Source organism: Cheilinus undulatus, linkage group 19 (genome assembly GCF_018320785.1).
Source record: "Cheilinus undulatus linkage group 19, ASM1832078v1, whole genome shotgun sequence".
Taxonomy (NCBI): Eukaryota; Metazoa; Chordata; class Actinopteri; order Labriformes; family Labridae; genus Cheilinus; species Cheilinus undulatus.
In genome coordinates this window covers 10,011,366-10,029,588 of record NC_054883.1, presented here as the reverse complement: position 1 = coordinate 10,029,588, position 18,223 = coordinate 10,011,366, and the positions used below count along the sequence as shown (strand labels likewise).

The window sequence follows — 18,223 nt, the reverse complement described above, 5'->3', positions numbered from 1 at the left end:
ATAACCATCACCTCCGCTTGGCTGAAGCATCATGGGATTGACTGACCTACATCTGTTGCTCACAATGAGTGGAGCAGGAATCCATCAGATCTGGGCTAGCTGTGTAATGCTACCACGAGGCATAAAGCTGCACATGCATGCATGGATACACACACACACACACACACACACACACACGCACTGCACACAACCACAAGTAAGCACATCGGAGGCTTGCATAAGTGTCCATTAAGTCCCACTGCTGCAGGGGGACTGGTCCCAGGTGAGTGGGTCAGTAACGGCTGAAGAAAGGGGGATAAAGAACGTACATTTAAAATGATGAGTCGAGATATTGGGGCCAGTTTTACAAGAGAAAGGAGTCACATTTTTGAGCCACATTTCTATTTATGTTGACGAAGGAAAAAGAACATTGTAAAGCCAGAGATATACTTCCTGTTTCACAAAAGCATTTGGTGTGTTATAAGCATGACTGTAAATATACTTACCTTAACACACAACACAAGAGAGCATAAGCAGTGTATGACTACCTGGTGTGTGGGATATAAACAACAAATATGGAGACACCAGAGGAGGTTACTATAGGTTGTTTGCAATCACATGATCCTGTATGTCGGTTGGGGGTCAGGAAGTCGAGGACAGCTATGAGGTATGAATGGGAACGGAGGAAAGTTAGTACTTTAAAGTTCTAAATAGATCTCTGGGCTGCAATGGTGATCAGACGATTTCTGCATGCATTGAGCATGATCCCCACAAAATATTTTTTTTGTTCCACAGTTAAACCAGTTTACCTGGCATGGAGTCGATCAATATCACAAGTTATCCAGTCCTGCAGACCTTCTAGCATTGTCTAGCCAGATGAAGGGAGACAAATGTCTTGAGAAGTTTTGTACTGAGCAAAGGGCTATCTAAGCCCCTTTAACAAATAATTACTTCCTCATCTTTTCACAAACATGCTTTTATGTAAAACAGTGATATACTAACCTTACGGATAGATACTGAGCATTTGGGAAAGGGCAGAGAATTTGAAAAAAAAAGTCGGAGTGTGATCTGATGAACGTTCTGTCTGTCACATCTTTACGGGCCAGTCAGAGCAGCAAAACATATGATGTAGCCGCGACCGAGGTGCACGTATGCAGCTACCGAGGAATAACGCCAAGCATGGCGACTATAGACATGTCAGTACACGACTTGTCGTTTTTGAAAGAAAACAACTCACTGCTGTTCTTTGTTCTTCTTTTAATGAAGAAATGTTGTCGAGTTGTGATAAAACTAGCGCTCCACGCTAATGTCTTCCGCCATAACGGCACCGGCCTCTTGTTGCTGTTGCTTATGTCACGACTCTGCCGCGCCTGAAAGTACTGCCCGTCGTCGCTGATTTAAAACTTTAAAACTCTCACCTGTTGTTGCTTTTGCTGCTGTATTAACTGTCACACCTCTTCCACACGTTCAAACTGTATTTTGTGTCTGTTTTGCATTAATTTTTGAGGATGTGCACAGCCAACATGTCAAACCAATGCAGGAGAACCTTGACAGCCATCATGTGTGGTTGTAAGTGCAATTAATAGCAAGTATATCTCTGGACAAGCTACTTACTTAACTCTTAAGTGGCCCAAGCATTCTGCATTATCTGAACAGTTTTCATATTTTTTTCCCAATGTACACCCATAAATTTACATATTTGTGGGACTTCAGTAAGTGCAGGATAATGAAGTATCAAAGGGAGCTCTAGGGTTACTGCTGGACTCTGGCATCTGAGCAAGGGGAGTTTGGTCCCCGTGCCATGTCCCATCCAGAAATCACTCACCAGCACTGCCATGTGTCAAACATGCCCCCCGACCCCCCTGATGTTCCCCCCACACACAAACACAATCCAACGGCAAAGGCCACGGGTTAAAAATAGCTAACAAACAGGACACAGTACGACCCCCAGTAAGTAGGCCTCACTGTTTTGTTTATCATTTTTTTCAGTGTGATAGCAGAATTATCTCTTGATAATTGATGGCCTCACTCTCCTGTGGGTTAGTTTGGTATTTTCTTTTGTTTTACTTGGCATGTTGCCGGCTGATGTTTAATTTTGACTGTCTGAGAAAGAAATGTAGACCTCAAGGTTTTGGATTATAGTTTAAGGTCTTGATCTGGAAGGGAATGGAGATGGCTGATGAAGGGTTGAAAAGTTTGGTGGGATTTTTTCAAGGTTTTATCACTGTTTCATGTTGTAGTTTTTTTCTGGCAGATGTGAAGTTTAAGAATTTGTCTGGATTAATCCCACAGTCTACCTTTTTTTGCTAATTGTTGCTCTATTATTATTATTGTGTAGTGAGGTTTATCCAGCACAATTACATTGTTAGAATTTACCAGAGTGCAAAACTGTCTGAGTAGTCTTAATATTGTTTGACATTTAAGTGATTTGGTCCTCTGATGTTGAGATTGGACATGGCAGGTTTTCTACTTTCTTTATTTTTAAACTGAAACAAGATTTTCTGAGTTATAACCTTCAGAGATAAGCCTTTAAACTCAGTGGTTTTAATCTGGGAGAAAAACAGGTCTGTGGCTGAGTTCCTCTTTAAACAGACCGCAGAGAAGAGCCTGAAAGCCAAAGCCTGCTCCACTTGTACTGTTACAAGTGCTGAGAGAGAGCGTGTGAAATACCCACACACCCACTACAAGCATAAACTAACAGGAGAGCTTTATGCTATTGTTAAACAACTACATTCAAAGATGTTTCTTAATCTATTTTTTTCATATTGCACAATGAATTTGCATTTTATAATGAGATGGTGCACTATTTTATGAATAATAGATAGAACCATAGACTTAATTGTGTATGAAGATGGACAGCATGCTTCAGTCACCTCTTGTTGTACAAGATGAAGCCGAAACACCCCAGGGAGAGGAGTTGACATACTGTACATGAAGAGCCAGAGTGTGTGCAGTAGGGATCAAGAGCTGCAGATTCAACTTGCCTGAAAAGTCAAAGAACTGGTCCAGTCCATCATTTAATAGATTTGCTTGTTAGTTTGAAGCAGACACTCACCATTACAGAAACTCAGAGACTCTTGCCTCTCTTGTGTTTGTATTTCCTATTACTGTTCCTCCTCTACCCTGTTAATCCGGGGTACAAATTTCTGCTGGAGCCACATGTGTCAACAAAGCTGTCATTTTTTGTATTAATTAATTTAAAGAAATCCTTCAGGGAAAAGAGTTCATTTTTATTGTACAAAAATAACAGCTGACTCCGCTGCCTTTAACCATACAATTTCTGTGATCATGGCACGATAACAATCGGAACAGTATCAACAACAAAATATCCTGAGATAATTATTTGTAACTCATAATGATAACTATTAACTGGATCACTTGATCCAGCCCTTGTGTAATTTACAAGCATATATCAGACAGAATGCAGAGGTGAAGTGGGAAAAAAAGTCAGCTGGTTCAGGATCTGTTTACTAGAAGACATAATCTTTTCTTTCTTCTGCTCTCAGTCTACACAGACACTAATGCTAATGTGTATATTTTAGTGAGATGATAAAGGAGCTTAATACAGTGTATTTGCCGACTGGTGAATTTAAAAGGCAACAGGAGTTGATGCTTTGACTGGAAAGTGTCAGCCCTAGTAAACAGCTTTTTTGACATGCGTTGTGATGTTACAGTTGAACCTTGTCCCATCTGTTAACATGGACGAGGCAGATTTTATTACCTTTTCTGCAGTCAGTCCGTAGAGAAGTTCGAAGGCCCTGTCCACACGGAGACGAATTCAGGAGTATATGCAAATTTTTTTTTGCATGCTGGCCCTGTAGGCCCCAAGATGCAGAGGTTGTTTTCATGTAGTTGAATATTTTTATTCATACCCCCACTGAGTGGCCTCCTCAGAAGTACTGCATCCAGTATCTTCCACTTCTTCTTTCCAGATGCAACAGAGTTTCTAATGTTACCCTTAACTCTTGATATTAACACATCTGATACAAACTGAGATTTTTTCACACGCTTCACAATTTCAGTTTACACTGTAGCTGAAAACTAGATGACCCATGAGTTGAAGGATGGTTTGCTCCATCTGGTAGTTTAATCAACAGAAGAGAAGAGTTGCATGTCTGCTATGAATCTCTAGATCAAACTCAGTATGTTTGCAGCACATGTATCTGGGTACGGATTGCAATAAAGATTCTGAGAACATAACTGATAAGATAGATGTGTTGGTGCAGGTTTTCTGCTCTCTGATTTAGTGCTGAAAACAAAAATGGAGAAGTTGGCTGAAATGAGTGGGGCTGAATCTCCTCTGATACTTTTTCATCTGACTTGTTCTGTCTTGTTTTCGAGAGGCTAAGCTTCATAACTTTAACGTTACATCATGTTTGAAAAAATCCTTCATGTTCTTCATTGCCATCTTCCAATTTTACGAACAAAACATGATTCATGTTTTCTCTGTTAGAGCCTCGGGGTTGGGGTGATCACCTGCTTATTATGTAATATTGCCGGGCCTGTGTTAGCTTAGCTGTCCTCCTCGCTGCATCTCTATTTCAGTGCACTTGATTAGATTGTTGGGTATTGCCACCCTCCTTAATGCCGGCACCCCCTCCCTCCCTTTTACAAATTTACCCCTCAGGTCTAGAGGGGAGGATTCTTCACCCGTCACACACGGCTACGCTCCATACAGTTTGCTGGGCTTTATCTCTCCAAGCAAGCATGTCTTAACAGAACTTGACTTTATTTTCACAGAGGCCAGGCCGGGAACCTTCACACGGGACAGCAACTTCAATCTCAAACACACAGACGCAGACATGGTGGAATACTACCAGATATTAGGAGTCCACAAAAATGCAACGCAAGATGACATCAAAAAAGCGTAAGTGCCCATGGGTGTTTTTGTCTTTGGTTTTTCCTGGTGTTGTTGCTTTATCTCCAGCACTCAGAGGTGTGTAATAGGTTAATTATATCTCCCTCTGGCTGTATAAACTTGACACAAGTAGAGAGAGAGGAGAGGGCCTGCATTGCAGAAAGTTTCCACTCTATTTCCTGTAACCTTGCTGCTGTCAAATACCTTCCCCCTACACTCACCCACCTCTTGCAGTGAACTGGCCAGTTCCAGTTAATTGCTCTTCCTCAGGTTTCTCACTAACATGTGTTTGTTTGATAAAGTAACTTCTGGAATATGTGGATCTATGCCTGTTCAGCCCATGTGATCTAGAGGGAATTGAAAGTTATTTTAAGTAATGCAATAAACAAATAAGTGAACTGATATGATATCCAATGAGAACTGAAACTGATTCTCACTGATAAAATCAACTATTGTAAATCCAATTAACCAAATTTGATCACAGACATACAGTTAATTCTGAGAGTCTGCTTTCTCTCCCTGTGGTCTAAAATGTTGGCAGCCAGAATTGAAGTTATCTTAGATAACACTCATCAATAAATCATGCCCCTAGCCTTTGACCTCAGCTCTAACTTTCCCACTTCTGATTTATTCGCTGTGTCAGAGGCTCGACTCTGGGGATGGCAATGTTTGTCTTAAGTCTGTCACTAGTAGTCTGGATGAATGTTGTCTGGTCAGACATTCATGGTCGAAAGGGGAGAAATCCCTTTGTGTTTTTTAACCGCTTACTCTTAAAATGCTCCATCAGCAGTTTAAAGAAGGAATGCACAGTGATGGATTATTGCCAAGATCTGACATGCCAATATTTACAATTTCATTTTGGACGATACTGATATTGATAGCTAAACTTCAGACCTTAATAAACTCAATTTAAAGTTTAAGGATGGCACAAATTAAAAAATTAAAGTCCTCAAAGCACAATTTAAGTATAAGAAATGATAATGAATAAAGAAAAGGACTTCAGCTGATGTCAGTCTGTTGGTTCAGCCTAAAACGCCACTAACTTATTTGTTCATATGGCCAGTATTTACAGCTGATATAGATAGATTTTTGTAGCCCAAATATTTGTTGTAAATATTGGCAGAAATTTTCATATCTGCCTGACAATACAAATAATTAACTGTTTAAGCAAAAATATATCATGCTGTTAATATTATGCATCCCCAGTTCAAAATAATTGAGTATCTAAACCCTCAGACCACTTAAGATGGAAAAAATCTACGGGGATTAAGTAGTTATGTTGATTAGTTAGGGTTCAAAACTTGACATTTTAGCACAAAATATTAAAATTCTACATTTCATGTTAAAGATATGCATAGCAACTGCCCTCTACAGGTTAAAACTGTCTGCTGCAACTGAATTTAGGAAAAAAGTCTACTGGGTGATCTGGTGCAAAACTATGTACGTGGAGCTATCTGTTGTCTCCACTGAGCTTAACAATTACTGCCCACTTTTTCTGCAACTGTTAACTTCACTCATAGCAGCCAGCAGCTGAAATTTGTCTCTCCACCAATCAGAGTCGTTACTGTGACACACTAGGGTCGTGGGTTATATAGTCATTTTGCCCGAGTTCACAAGTAAACAAGGACAGTTGTATGCAAACTTGTGTCTTCTACATGACCATTGTTTCTCGATTGAAACTTCCTTTTTTTGAAGAATTCTCCAGTGGCGGTAGAATGCAAACGTTTTATGGGATTGAGCAACCAGAGATGTTGCTGTGACACTGTAGAACTGTAGGTAACTGTTGCGCTGTTGCCCAAGATCATGGATAAACCATGTTTGTCTTCAAATAAATTAGATAATATATGAATATATGAACATGTGTCTTCTACGTGACCTTATATCATAGTTTCACACTCAGGTAACCTGTGGTAGGTCTGACTGTAATTGTTAGGACATTATGGCTAATAATCAAATCTAAAAAGCAGCGTAGACTGTAGGGCTGTAGTCAACCAAAGAAAATCTTGGTTGACCAAATTGCACCCACACACCAACCAATCCATTGGTTGTGCAGGTAAAGAATAAAAATAAACAAAAATGAGCTTAATTCATAACAGGCTCCTCATTGCATCCTCCGGTAGTCTGGATGACCTTAAAAATCAACATAACAAGCTTTATGAGGCACTATTGATTATTTTCATCCTTATTTTATTGAACTAAAATAACAGCTGACTCAGAGACGATCAGCGTGCACCTACCTTTATAATTCCCGTGATCTCAGGACAATGACTTTTTGGCATCAGACCAACCGACTACAGGAATCTTGGTCAGATGAGAGCATACTGACCAACCATCCGACCAGTCAAATGAAAGGTGTGGCCGATAAGGGATAGCAGGATGGAGAGCATGGGCTATCTTATCCCCCATCCTTTTCTGCTCTGCTCTGCTCATGACGTTCTCATGGCATTTTTTAATACTACAGTCAATGCACCTCAGCTGAAACTCTGGGGTTTAGTCACTCTTTAAACTACCTTGTGAAGAATCTTGACTCTTCATGTAGCGCCAGCAAGGTTATATTTTGGTGGTTTTGAGCAAATTGTCTCAAAAGGAAAGTGTATCATTCCATTGTGTAAAACATAATTCACTTAGACTGCTTTTTCTATAAAAGGAGTCAGATCCTGGAACTCTCTACCTGATCACTTGAAACGTGTTACAAACTTCACCACTTATAAAGAAGCTACCAAATCCTGGTTAATTCAGCCACAGAGCTGCATTCATATCTGATTGTCTGTAAGACCATCATGCTTAATGTGTTTTTATTGTCTCATGTTGTACCTAGTTCACCTTTTTCTCTTTTTTTTAATTAACTGAACTTTTATTCTCATATAAAGCCTTTTAGGGACAGGTGTTGCAAATAAGCATTCGCTATGAACACTTCATGCCCAACTTGGGGTGTATTGGAATAACTTTGGAGCACCTTACTTTTTCAGAATGCCCAATTGTTTGTTTAATTACTGCCCTGGCCTCATACTAGTGTGTAGAATGCTAGCATGTCAGAGTATGGTAACCTTATATTGCACGTAGCGCTTTATATCACAAGTGAAGTATACTTAAAGAACCCTGGCCTTGCTTTATGCTGATCTATTTTGTCTTTTTTCTTTAAATTCTGTTTTCGTGTTGTTTATGTTGTGTTTTTAAAATGTTTTTCCTTGTTTTACAATGCATCGATTGGCTTAGCACAGGCAAGACTGAAAGTATTTTGTTACTATTGGATACTTACTTTTGCATACCTTGTCATTATAGCATTTTCTAAACATCAGTATGATAGCATGAAGCCGTGAAGTTTACCACTATTTTTGTACCATATTCATGTCACATAAGAGTTAACTTAGTCATAGGTGTTCAGCAGTAAGTATCTTATTCGTACTTATGAAATCTTGCTGTATCTAGCACGACACGATACACAGAAATATGCCTGAAACCAGCCAAAGGCAGTTGTTAAATGTAATTAATTGTAATTGTCATTGTTATGTCAGTGTCAGAGTAGTTAATCCTCAAAGATTTAAAAACATCATAGTTGTTCAAATGAGACATTTTTACAATCTCATGACCCTATTCATTGAGCAGGACTACAAAGACCAGACTACAAAGACTGGCACCACATTGTTAGTCTGGTCTATCCTCCATTGGCCAGGCTTTAGGCAGTCAGATAATGTCACAGATTACAACAAAGACTTGGACTACAAAGACTTTTCACCACAGAGTACTCCCCCTAGGAGAGTCAATGCCTGGATTGTGTGTAGCTCTTTTTTTCTGGCTGACCGATAGTCCCTAGTCTCGTCCGCAGCATCTTTGTGTCCGCTGCCAGTGCTGCTGCGGGGCGTCGAAACAAACAGCTGATGCAGCGTAAGCGCCTGTGCAAGCCTACACAGCACGTCACTGGAGTTCAGGCTGTCTTTGTTATTTCTGCTTGGGTGGGGAGAAGGACAGAGAGTGGTGGTGGTGGTTGTATGTTTGGTGTAGGCATGGTTGCCAGCCTAAAAAAAGACTTGCACGTGGATATGTGTCTCTGATAGGAGCACGTCCGTTACACATACATTCATATTTTCCATCCCCTATTTCTGTTCCAAGAACTGATCGGCATGTTTACAGCCTAATGACATACATAGTGTGTTAGTTTCTATTTTTACACCCATGTCTCTATTTTAACTGTATGGTATTTGTGTTTCAGTTACAGAAAATTGGCATTAAAGTGGCATCCCGACAAGAACCCAGACAACAAGGAGGAAGCAGAGAGAAAGTTCAAAGAGCTGTCAGAGGCATATGAAGTTCTTTCAGATGGTGAGAATTTCTGCAGATGGAGAAAAGCACTTTGAAAGCATGTATGAACATGACGAATGTTGGGCCTCTAGGGTGCATAGATGGAAATGAATGCCTTTTAAGCTCAGGGTCATTTTAATTAATTTCATTTTCATATTTCTTAAGTCTAGAAGCTGCATTGTTGTGACAGCTTCTGTTAAAATAAACCATGTCTTAAAACTAGGATTAAGATAATTTATCTCTACCACTTCTGCATTGGCCTTGCTTTTGAAAATCAGAAACTAAAGGTCAGTCCCATCTCAAATTTTTACCCCTACCTTGACGCCCCTTTTTTGAACTGCCCGCATGCTTCTAGAAACAGAGTTTAAAGGGGTAGTGATGAAATCTTTGATCTTCAAACCAGCAAAAAGAGATGAGAAGTTCATGATAAGTCATCAGTAGTGCTACTGCATGTATCATCATTACTGGACATTTCAACAACAAATGATTTTTGTAACTGTTTGTTTGAAATGAAAGGATCATAATGCATTTACACAACATTACATTTAGATAAACAATGGTTTTATTTGTCAAATATTATTTACAGAGAAACTACATACATTTGAACCCCTGTTTTGCCAGAGCAGGCATCTTGCCAATGATTCGCAAGGCATTCTGGGAGATTCCCCATAACACTCAGTTTGAAGTAGGGTTATCAGGGCTGGTATTTTTATCTATCTCATTATTTGGTTTTGTGTATTTTATACAAATAATGAAAGTCCAATACTTTGGCTCAGCAAGGAGATACTTCTTTGGCTCTGCTTTCATTCTCCACTATCTCCTTTAACCCTCCGAGACCTGAGCTTTTGTTTAGGATGCAATTTGAGTTCCTCCTGCTTATTTGTGATAAGTAGGGTCTTTGAAAAGGATTTTTTTCCCCAGTAATTTATTTAGGTTTTTTTTTTGCCTTTATACAGAAACATTATAGAAAAACAGCAACTTAATCCCTATTGAAAATGAAGCTAATGTGTCTAACAAGTACATGAGTTGAAAAACATATTAAAACAAAACAAAAATTTTTAATGTTCCTTTCTGAAATCTAGACAGATTCCCTAAAATTCAAAGAAATTACTTAAAATTTCCATGAATATTCTTAAATGCGTTTTTGAGTATCCCAAATGTCTCAAAATAGTCCTTAAATCTTTTAGTGAAACATTCTCATAGCCACAATATTCCAATAAAAATTACCTCCCAAAATTCAATGGAAATGTCTGAAAAAATCAAGCTAATTCTCCTAAAATTTCTCAGCAAGTTCAAAAAAATATTAGAAATGCAGTCTCCAATTTCATGAAAATAATAGAAATATCAAAGATCCCTAAAAATTAAATACATTTCTGAAATTCTCATGAAAATGGCTAAAAAAGGTCAAAGAAATTTCCCCAAATTTTCCAATGAAGCTCTCCTAAATCTGCAAACATATCCCCTAAACTTCCATTAAAGTACTTGATAATTTCCAAGCAAATTCTCCCAAACTTACAATGGCCCATTTTAACTGTAAATATATATCAGGTCCAAATATTGGTTATTGGTCTCATGAACTACTAATACTCACTACTTGTATCAGCCCTAAAAAAATAATATTGGTCAACCCTTAGTTTGAAGTAAGCCTAAAAAAATCTCTGTTTAAAGGACCCTTAAAACCCCAGCGTTTCACTCTACTTCTTTATTCCATCAAGAATCAGAGCACCCACCCCTAGATGTGAATGTGCAACACACAGGGGTAGGTTTGAGTGGTGTAGTGGGACTGAGCCTTAGTTTACTTCTTTTATCCAGTCAGCAGTTTTGTTTCTCTTTAGCTGCTAAATATGAGAGTGCAAAGTCTGAAATTCCAGTGTATTTTTGAGAAAACAGTAGAAGCCGTTTTCATTTAATTTGCTGAAATTATCTGCCACACAGCCATTCACAATAAGAAGGTGTTGCTAGCTCTAAGCAGTGCTCTATGCTTGGAATGCTTCACTGCAGCATATAGTTGCTTTGCAGAATTTTGTGAATTTAGGTTGACTCTTCTTTTTCTATTTGATGTCAAAAACAGTCACAACTTCACACTGATTTATATTCTCATGTTGGCTGTAAATATGATGCTGCTTGTAAGTTCTTGTAAACTGTGAGAATGATCAACTGAATGCATCAAACGTAAGTTGGTTTTGATGCCGACATCCAAACAAGTTACTGATTAAAAGGTGATAAAGAAGAATTGGCAGAATTTGTTGCTAACATGATTTGTTAGCAACCTTCAGTTGTTTCCATGCTTTCCTTGCTTTTTATGTATCTAAAGTTCAACTCTTTCCAAAACAGAAAACAAGAGGAATGTTTATGACCGGTACGGTAAAGAAGGCCTCTCAGGGGGAGGAGGAGGAGGAGGTAAGGGCATGTATCTTTAGGTCTCTTCTATAGACATGAGTGATGAGATATTAGTAGTCAGTGTTGACATGAACTAAGGAATATATGTACTCCATCAGTAACATCCTGCTCTTTATTTATTCAAATGTAGGACAAAAAAAAGATTTGGAATCATAACTTTTAAAAGTCCTTATTTTGTTGAACTCTTGCACATGTTCTTTTTTACAGGAGGACATTACGATCACTTTGGTGGTAGCAGCTTCACATTCCGTAATCCCGAGGACGTTTTCAGGGAATTCTTTGGAGGCAGAGATCCATTTGCAGATCTTTTTGGTGAGTCTATTTATTTTCTGTTTACACAATGATGGTAATTTGGGTTTTCACATATGAGATCTACTAGAGCAGAAGGCATGCAACAGCTATTCTTAACTGCATGATTTCATCTGTTCAAAAATACACATAAAGAGTGCTGTTTTAGCACAGTTGGTAGAACAGGCATCCATACAGAGGCTTTTGTTCTCAATGCACTGATCACAGGTTTGAATCCAGATCCTGGTGCTGTTTGGTGCAGGTCTTTGTCCACTCTCTCCCCATATTTTCTACCTCTCTTCAGCTGTTCCAAGCAATGAAGGCTAAAAGCCCCAAAATAATCTCAAAAGATGCAGTGATGAGCCATGAGGGTTAAAAGCAACAGCGAAACTGACAACATCCTGTAGGTTCGAGTTTTATATAGTGCTGATATTTTTATGTCCTAATTGGTGCCTGTTAGCCTTTAGCTAGATGCTCCTGCTGTGTGGAAATGAGGAAATGGAGCATTAGACCCAGGAAACCTTCTGTAAATCCTGGTGATAATCCCCCACAGCTCTGCAATGGCCATTTCCTGAACACTGAGCACTAAAATCACCTCAGGAGGTCATCGGCCACTAAATGTCACATGTTGTAAAACGCTTCCAACTCTACTGGATGTTGACCTCGGCTTCAGTGTGAAGCCTCCATCTCTTAATCGGCTGTTAGACCTCCTCAGCTACTACAGATAACCCAAATATTACAGCAGTTTTTGCAGTTAGTGAGGTATTCCATGAAAAAATGTTCCAAAAGTGCTGTGTCTTCAAGAAGAGTAAACAAATAGGTATTAGCTGTAGATAAGCAAGCTTAGTTTACCAAAAATGGTAGGACATAGCTCAAAAGTGTTTCAGACATTCATTTTTTTAAACATAACAAATTCAGTACAGCTAATCAATCTTCTGATTGGCAATTTTGCTTAGAATAATACATAAAGATACTCACTTGAGTTTAGAAAATAGCTGTCAGGCACATTTCTTCCCAATATTTATTAGTTTTGGCAACAGGATTTCCAGGATCAAGTGTTTCTCTGCTCTCAGATCAGAATGATTATGGTCTGAAGACAACATGATTGTATTTTTGAATGCCTTATGATTTATTGATCGGTTTAGAAGGTCATAGGCAGGATATAAGATTTAGAAAGGATGTATAGTGGCTGGCATACATCTAAGTCTTAATGTTTTTCTCCATTATTTAAATACCTTTTAAAATAGTGTGCATGTCGTTGCAGCCACTTCTAAGAAGCAAGTCTCAAGAGATAATCATGTCTTTTTTTCAACCTTTTTCTCTGTGATTTCCACTAAAAGCAAAATGATGGTACCTTTTTGATTCTGTATAACAATAGAAGGCCATCATGCTGAGGAATGTTGAAAGCAGCCATTTAGTGAAAGCTTCTTATAGTGCCTGTTTTATGACTGTATCCAAGTGTCGACAAAAATGTTATATTTGATTGTATTTGGACATCAATCCACAAAACCAGTATTAACTAGTGAATTTTGACTAACCCCTTAAAAATCAGAGGACCCTCCAAAGGCTGGTAGATCTTTTTGTTATTATGCAGTTATTAACAAAATGTTAATATAACATGTTATACACCATCAGAAAGATCGGATCCTCAGGATTCTGAGCATGTAAACCAATCCAGGATAAAACCACTACAGCAGCCACAATTCATGCATTTGTTAGGCTACAAACAAACAATAATAAAAGTGACACAGGTCACCAGTAGAGGCTGTCCTGTTCAAAAAACAATCATGCTCCATTAGAAAGAGTCCACACAATATATATCCAGTCAATATTTAGTCCAAAAACATGATATCATCCATGAAGATCCATGGATTATTTTTTATAATTTCAAATTTGCTGTTGTTGTTGTCAATAGTTCACTGTATTTGCTGTGATAAATAACATATTTTTCCAGGCAATTATTTGCAATGATGTGTAGAAAAATGTCGGCAAACCATGGTCCCTTTTGGAGCCTCCAGTTTGAAACACCTGGACTTTTCCTCATAAAGCAGGTGTAAAATCCTCATTTTCTGTTCTGTTGTTATCAACTTTGAACCTAAACCAGCATTTTACCTGGAATTCTAAGGGGTTAAAACAATGAAGACAATCAATAGTCATGTGTGAATAAAAAAGCAGGCTTAAGAATGGAACAGGTTTCACCACAAATGAAAGACAAAATACTTTGTATAAAATTTAACTAAAACAAAATAGTATTTACATAGAAAAAGGGATTCAAAAGCAGCAATAGTTTAGTATAGTTTGAGTCAAGCCTGTGTGGTTTGTCCTGAGTTGTCTGGGTTCAGCTAAAGGCTGATTGGAAGGCATGTGCACTTCACCCTGTGTAGCTCTAAATATGGAGTTCAGACGCAGGCAGAGGATGGATTTGAGCGTCTACATCACTCAACTGGAATGCTTTCAAAAATAGCTTCTGTATTAAAACAAAAGCAGATGTAATAACGACAAGTGTGTGCATCTGTGAGTGTCAGAGCAAATGTAAAATGTGGGATGCAACACAAACTTGGCAAGGAAACAAACTTAGAAAAAAAGTCTAATTTATTGAAGCAGTTTAAATCAATTCTGCTAAAAATAGAGGAAGTGAACTATAACTTCACCTCATCTTATTAGACTTCAGATTGTGACACTGACACGTGTAGCTTTTGTATTTATTGGCATGGAATAGAAAGAGTGGGGGAGCACAGCTGTTGCTGTTTACTCTTTTCAGTAAACAAGGAGTGTTTAAAAAAGGACTGACTGTAAAGCTGTCTTCACCGTCGCACAGAAGAGTCAAGTTTAAGTTCTATTTTGACCTTTATTGTGCTTGGCTGGTAGAAAACAGAACACATCAACCTTGTAAAGCTTATTTTAACCCTCTCAAGTGATTTTCCTTGAATAGATGTTTGCCTAAACAGCAATTTTCTTGACTTTTACTCAACATGGCAAAGAAAGAGGGTCCAGATATGGTTCTCAAATCCCATCAGGCCTTCTGCCTGTCGTCTCAGTGAGCAGCAGCTGGTCCTCTGGATCTGTCACTCACCTACCTTAAAGTGGACAGCAAACAGGGGATGAGGGGGGTGAGGGGGTGTGCTTTGAAGAGATTCACACAGTGGCGTGGGGTAGGTTGTCTGCCAAGAACAGCACACACCTATTCTCAAATGGACACGTGAAGAAGCAGAGCTGTTTTACACATTTAAGATGGACAGAGATATAATGAAAGTATCTTCTGAAAACCAGTTAAATCCCAATAATTTATAATTATGCATTGTTATAAATTCAAAATTGTTAAGTGACTTTTCTTTTCCTTTTTTGTACAAAATGGTGCAGAAATCTAAGTTCCACTGGCACACTGCAGCATAACATAGGTGTGGCACATTTCTCGCAGATATAATCCCACCCTTTGTGCTTGACAAGTCTTTTAAGTTCTGTCAGGAACAGAAGTGTGAGAGCGCTTCGTCTCTTCTTTTCTCCCAGCTTTCTCTCTAAGTACATTGATCATGTGCAATGATCGTGTGCACAACAGTTAAATCTGGTGTTCAAACAGCATTTCTGAGCCTTCATGTTTCCTCCTCATGCCTTAAGTCATTTTTGTAAATAGACACTAATGCTGATACAACACAGTCAAGGGATACTTTTATTTTAAGCTCTCTGTTGAAAGAAACAAGCAAAGCGTTCTTGTCTCTGCCTCGGTACATTCAAGGTCTTCTTTCAGCAAATGGTGCCAGTGATCCAGCCTTATCCTGCTGCTATGACCCAGATTGGCAGCACGCAATTAGTCCCATGTCCACAGGGTTTTAGGATGAGAATTAGTGGTGGGCACATTGACAGTTTGGGATTTTTTAAAGATTGTTCCAGAAATTACAATCCCATGCTCTTACATCCTCTCCTTTTTATTATACTGTGCTGAATTATGTTGTCAAATCAGGGGTAATGTTTCTTGCCTTTCCCCCCACAGATCTCTCATCTGTGTTTGTGTTTCCATCCACAGCTGATGACCCCTTTGATGATTTCTTTGGTGGAGGTCGCAGTCGTCAGAGGGGTGCAAGTCGAAGCAGGATGGGGGGATCGCTCTTTGGTTTTGGAAGCTTCCCAGCATTTGGGTCCAGCTTCTCAGGGTTTGATTCAGGTATATAAAGCCCACATTTAACTGGGGATGTACTGTTACTTATTAACTTAAAGTATTCATCCATTATGACTCGGGTCTCTCAATGAACATGTGCTCTTTGTAGGTTTTAGCTCATTTGGGGACATGGGCGGAGGAGGGTTCACTTCCTTCTCTTCTTCATCATTTGGCAGTGGCGGAGGAGGAGGAGGAGGAGGAGGAATGGGTAACTTCAGATCTGTGTCGACCTCCACCAAGTTCATCAACGGAAGAAAAATTACAACAAAACGGTACTTCAGACTTACAAGCATCTTCAGAGGAATGGTTATTGCATGTTGGGAAATAGGCTTTCACTTGCAACACGCGTAAGGAGGAGGAGGAGCAGGAGTTGATTAGCTTAGCTCAGCTTAGCTAAGTGTGAAGGGTCAGAAGAAGTTGGTTAAGGTAAAACCAAAGGTAATATAATCACCAGCACCTATAAACACCCAATGCCTCTCTTTTTTGACGTGTGCATTTGAAAGTGTAAAAACAAACAGTTGTATTTTGAAAGGAGATTGTATGGAGGCTCTTTATTCACTGGTCATAGCAATTTAAACTGATCTAGAGAGAGCTGTAGAGGATCTAGATGGTAGATTTCTTAATTTTGTACTGAATCGGGCTGTTTCCAGCTGTATTTGGGCCCTCTTGTAGCTGTCCTCAATTAAAAGGGTTTAAAGGCTTAATATGCCACACTTTCTATATTAACATAATAGATAATAAAAATACAAAAGAGAGCGTTACATTTTATACTCATCCAAAATAAAATGAGCCCAACATGCTCAATAACAAAGCCCTAACCTTCAGAGAGACTGCTGAGAGCTTCCTCTTCAGACAGCTGTACAGACACCTTGTCACCTGTGTTCCTCAGATCCAAAACCAACCAGCTTAAACCAAATTACTCGATAACAAAAAGAAAACTATTTAACTCATTGGCAAGAACCAACCAGAAAACAAAGCTAACTGGAATGCTGTTTGTCCCTTAATATGCAGTTGCAGAATACTTAAGCACTGTGGCTGATGCACGGCTGAGGAAGGGTTCACTAGGTACAGACTCAGTGAGCACAACCTCACCATCAAGAGACGACGTCACAGACAAAGCTGGATTCCTAAAGAGTAAAGACTGTGCACCCACTGCAGCCAACAGGAGATGGAAGCAGAGCAACACTTTCTAACGACGTGTCCTTTATACAAGGACATCAGAGACAAGATTGTTCCACTTTTCACAGGCAAAAAAAAAAAGAATTTACCAGCATGGACAACGAACAGAAGCTTCCATATCTGCTGCGTGAAGTGCAACAGTGTGCAAATGTTGCAGCACATTACCTGAACTGTTGTTACCAAAATATAAATTATAGAATTTTTACTTTTTTTACTGTCATTTTAAAGTTAAACTCAGATTTTTGATACTGTAATTAATATTATTATGAAATTGCACACTTCTTTGGCAATGAATCTAATGTTTTCCCTCCCAATAAAGCCAATTGAATTGAAATTAATTAATATGGAGTTGTGGAGTCATGACTTCCTAAAATGAGAGCAAAGCCAAACTCCCTCTTGGTTAGCTTCCCCTTAGCTCTTCACACTTACGGGATGATGCTTCCTTAAGCTTGCTAATGATTCACTTAGAGGCTCAAAGATGTTCTATATGTTTTAAAGGGGTTTGTGATTGTGCATGTGAAAACTCCTCACCAACTGTTGGCCCTGTCAACTTCACCTTCAACTTTGTTGTTCCCTTGGGGAGATTTGTTTTACAGTCAGGTAAAAACACAATCACACAAATTCAGACACGACACTGAAATTCATAAATACAAAAATACATTAGGGACAACTGAAGGCAAAATATGTAATTATTAACCTACCCATAGGTTCTTTGCAGATGAAGTCACGCAGCAGTGTGAATGAGAATGTGGGTGGCAAGAAGGGATTTCTACATAGAGAAACACTGTCAAAGGCCATATTTGATGCTGTAAACAACTATGCCAAGTGTACTAACTTCACCCATCCCCATTCATTCCTCATGGCTGCCCCCCACTTTCTGCCCCCCATCTTGCATTTGGACCATGTGACTGAAAACCTATAGAGGGAAACAACCTGCTTGTCAGTGAAGAGGGCAGTAATGAAGTTATTCACAATGTGGTTTATCATAACTGTACAGCAATGGAACCATATTCTAACACGCTAACAAGTTTCCTTTTACCAGACGTTTACTGACCTGGTTTTTGAAT

The 18,223-nt window shown here is 39.0% G+C and overlaps 1 protein-coding gene across 1 annotated transcript in view; it reads left to right on the top strand.

Annotated features, from left to right (window-relative positions):
* dnajb6b (DnaJ heat shock protein family (Hsp40) member B6b) overlaps positions 1–18,223 on the top strand; it is a 46,620-nt gene that overhangs the window by 11,670 nt on the left and 16,727 nt on the right. The window contains exons 2-7 of the mRNA XM_041813792.1: positions 4,720–4,846; positions 9,048–9,157; positions 11,471–11,536; positions 11,744–11,848; positions 15,846–15,983; positions 16,087–16,249. Coding sequence (XP_041669726.1) covers positions 4,782–4,846; positions 9,048–9,157; positions 11,471–11,536; positions 11,744–11,848; positions 15,846–15,983; positions 16,087–16,249 — 647 coding nt within the window. The 5' untranslated portion in view covers positions 4,720–4,781. The remainder of the gene's footprint in view (positions 1–4,719; positions 4,847–9,047; positions 9,158–11,470; positions 11,537–11,743; positions 11,849–15,845; positions 15,984–16,086; positions 16,250–18,223) is intronic.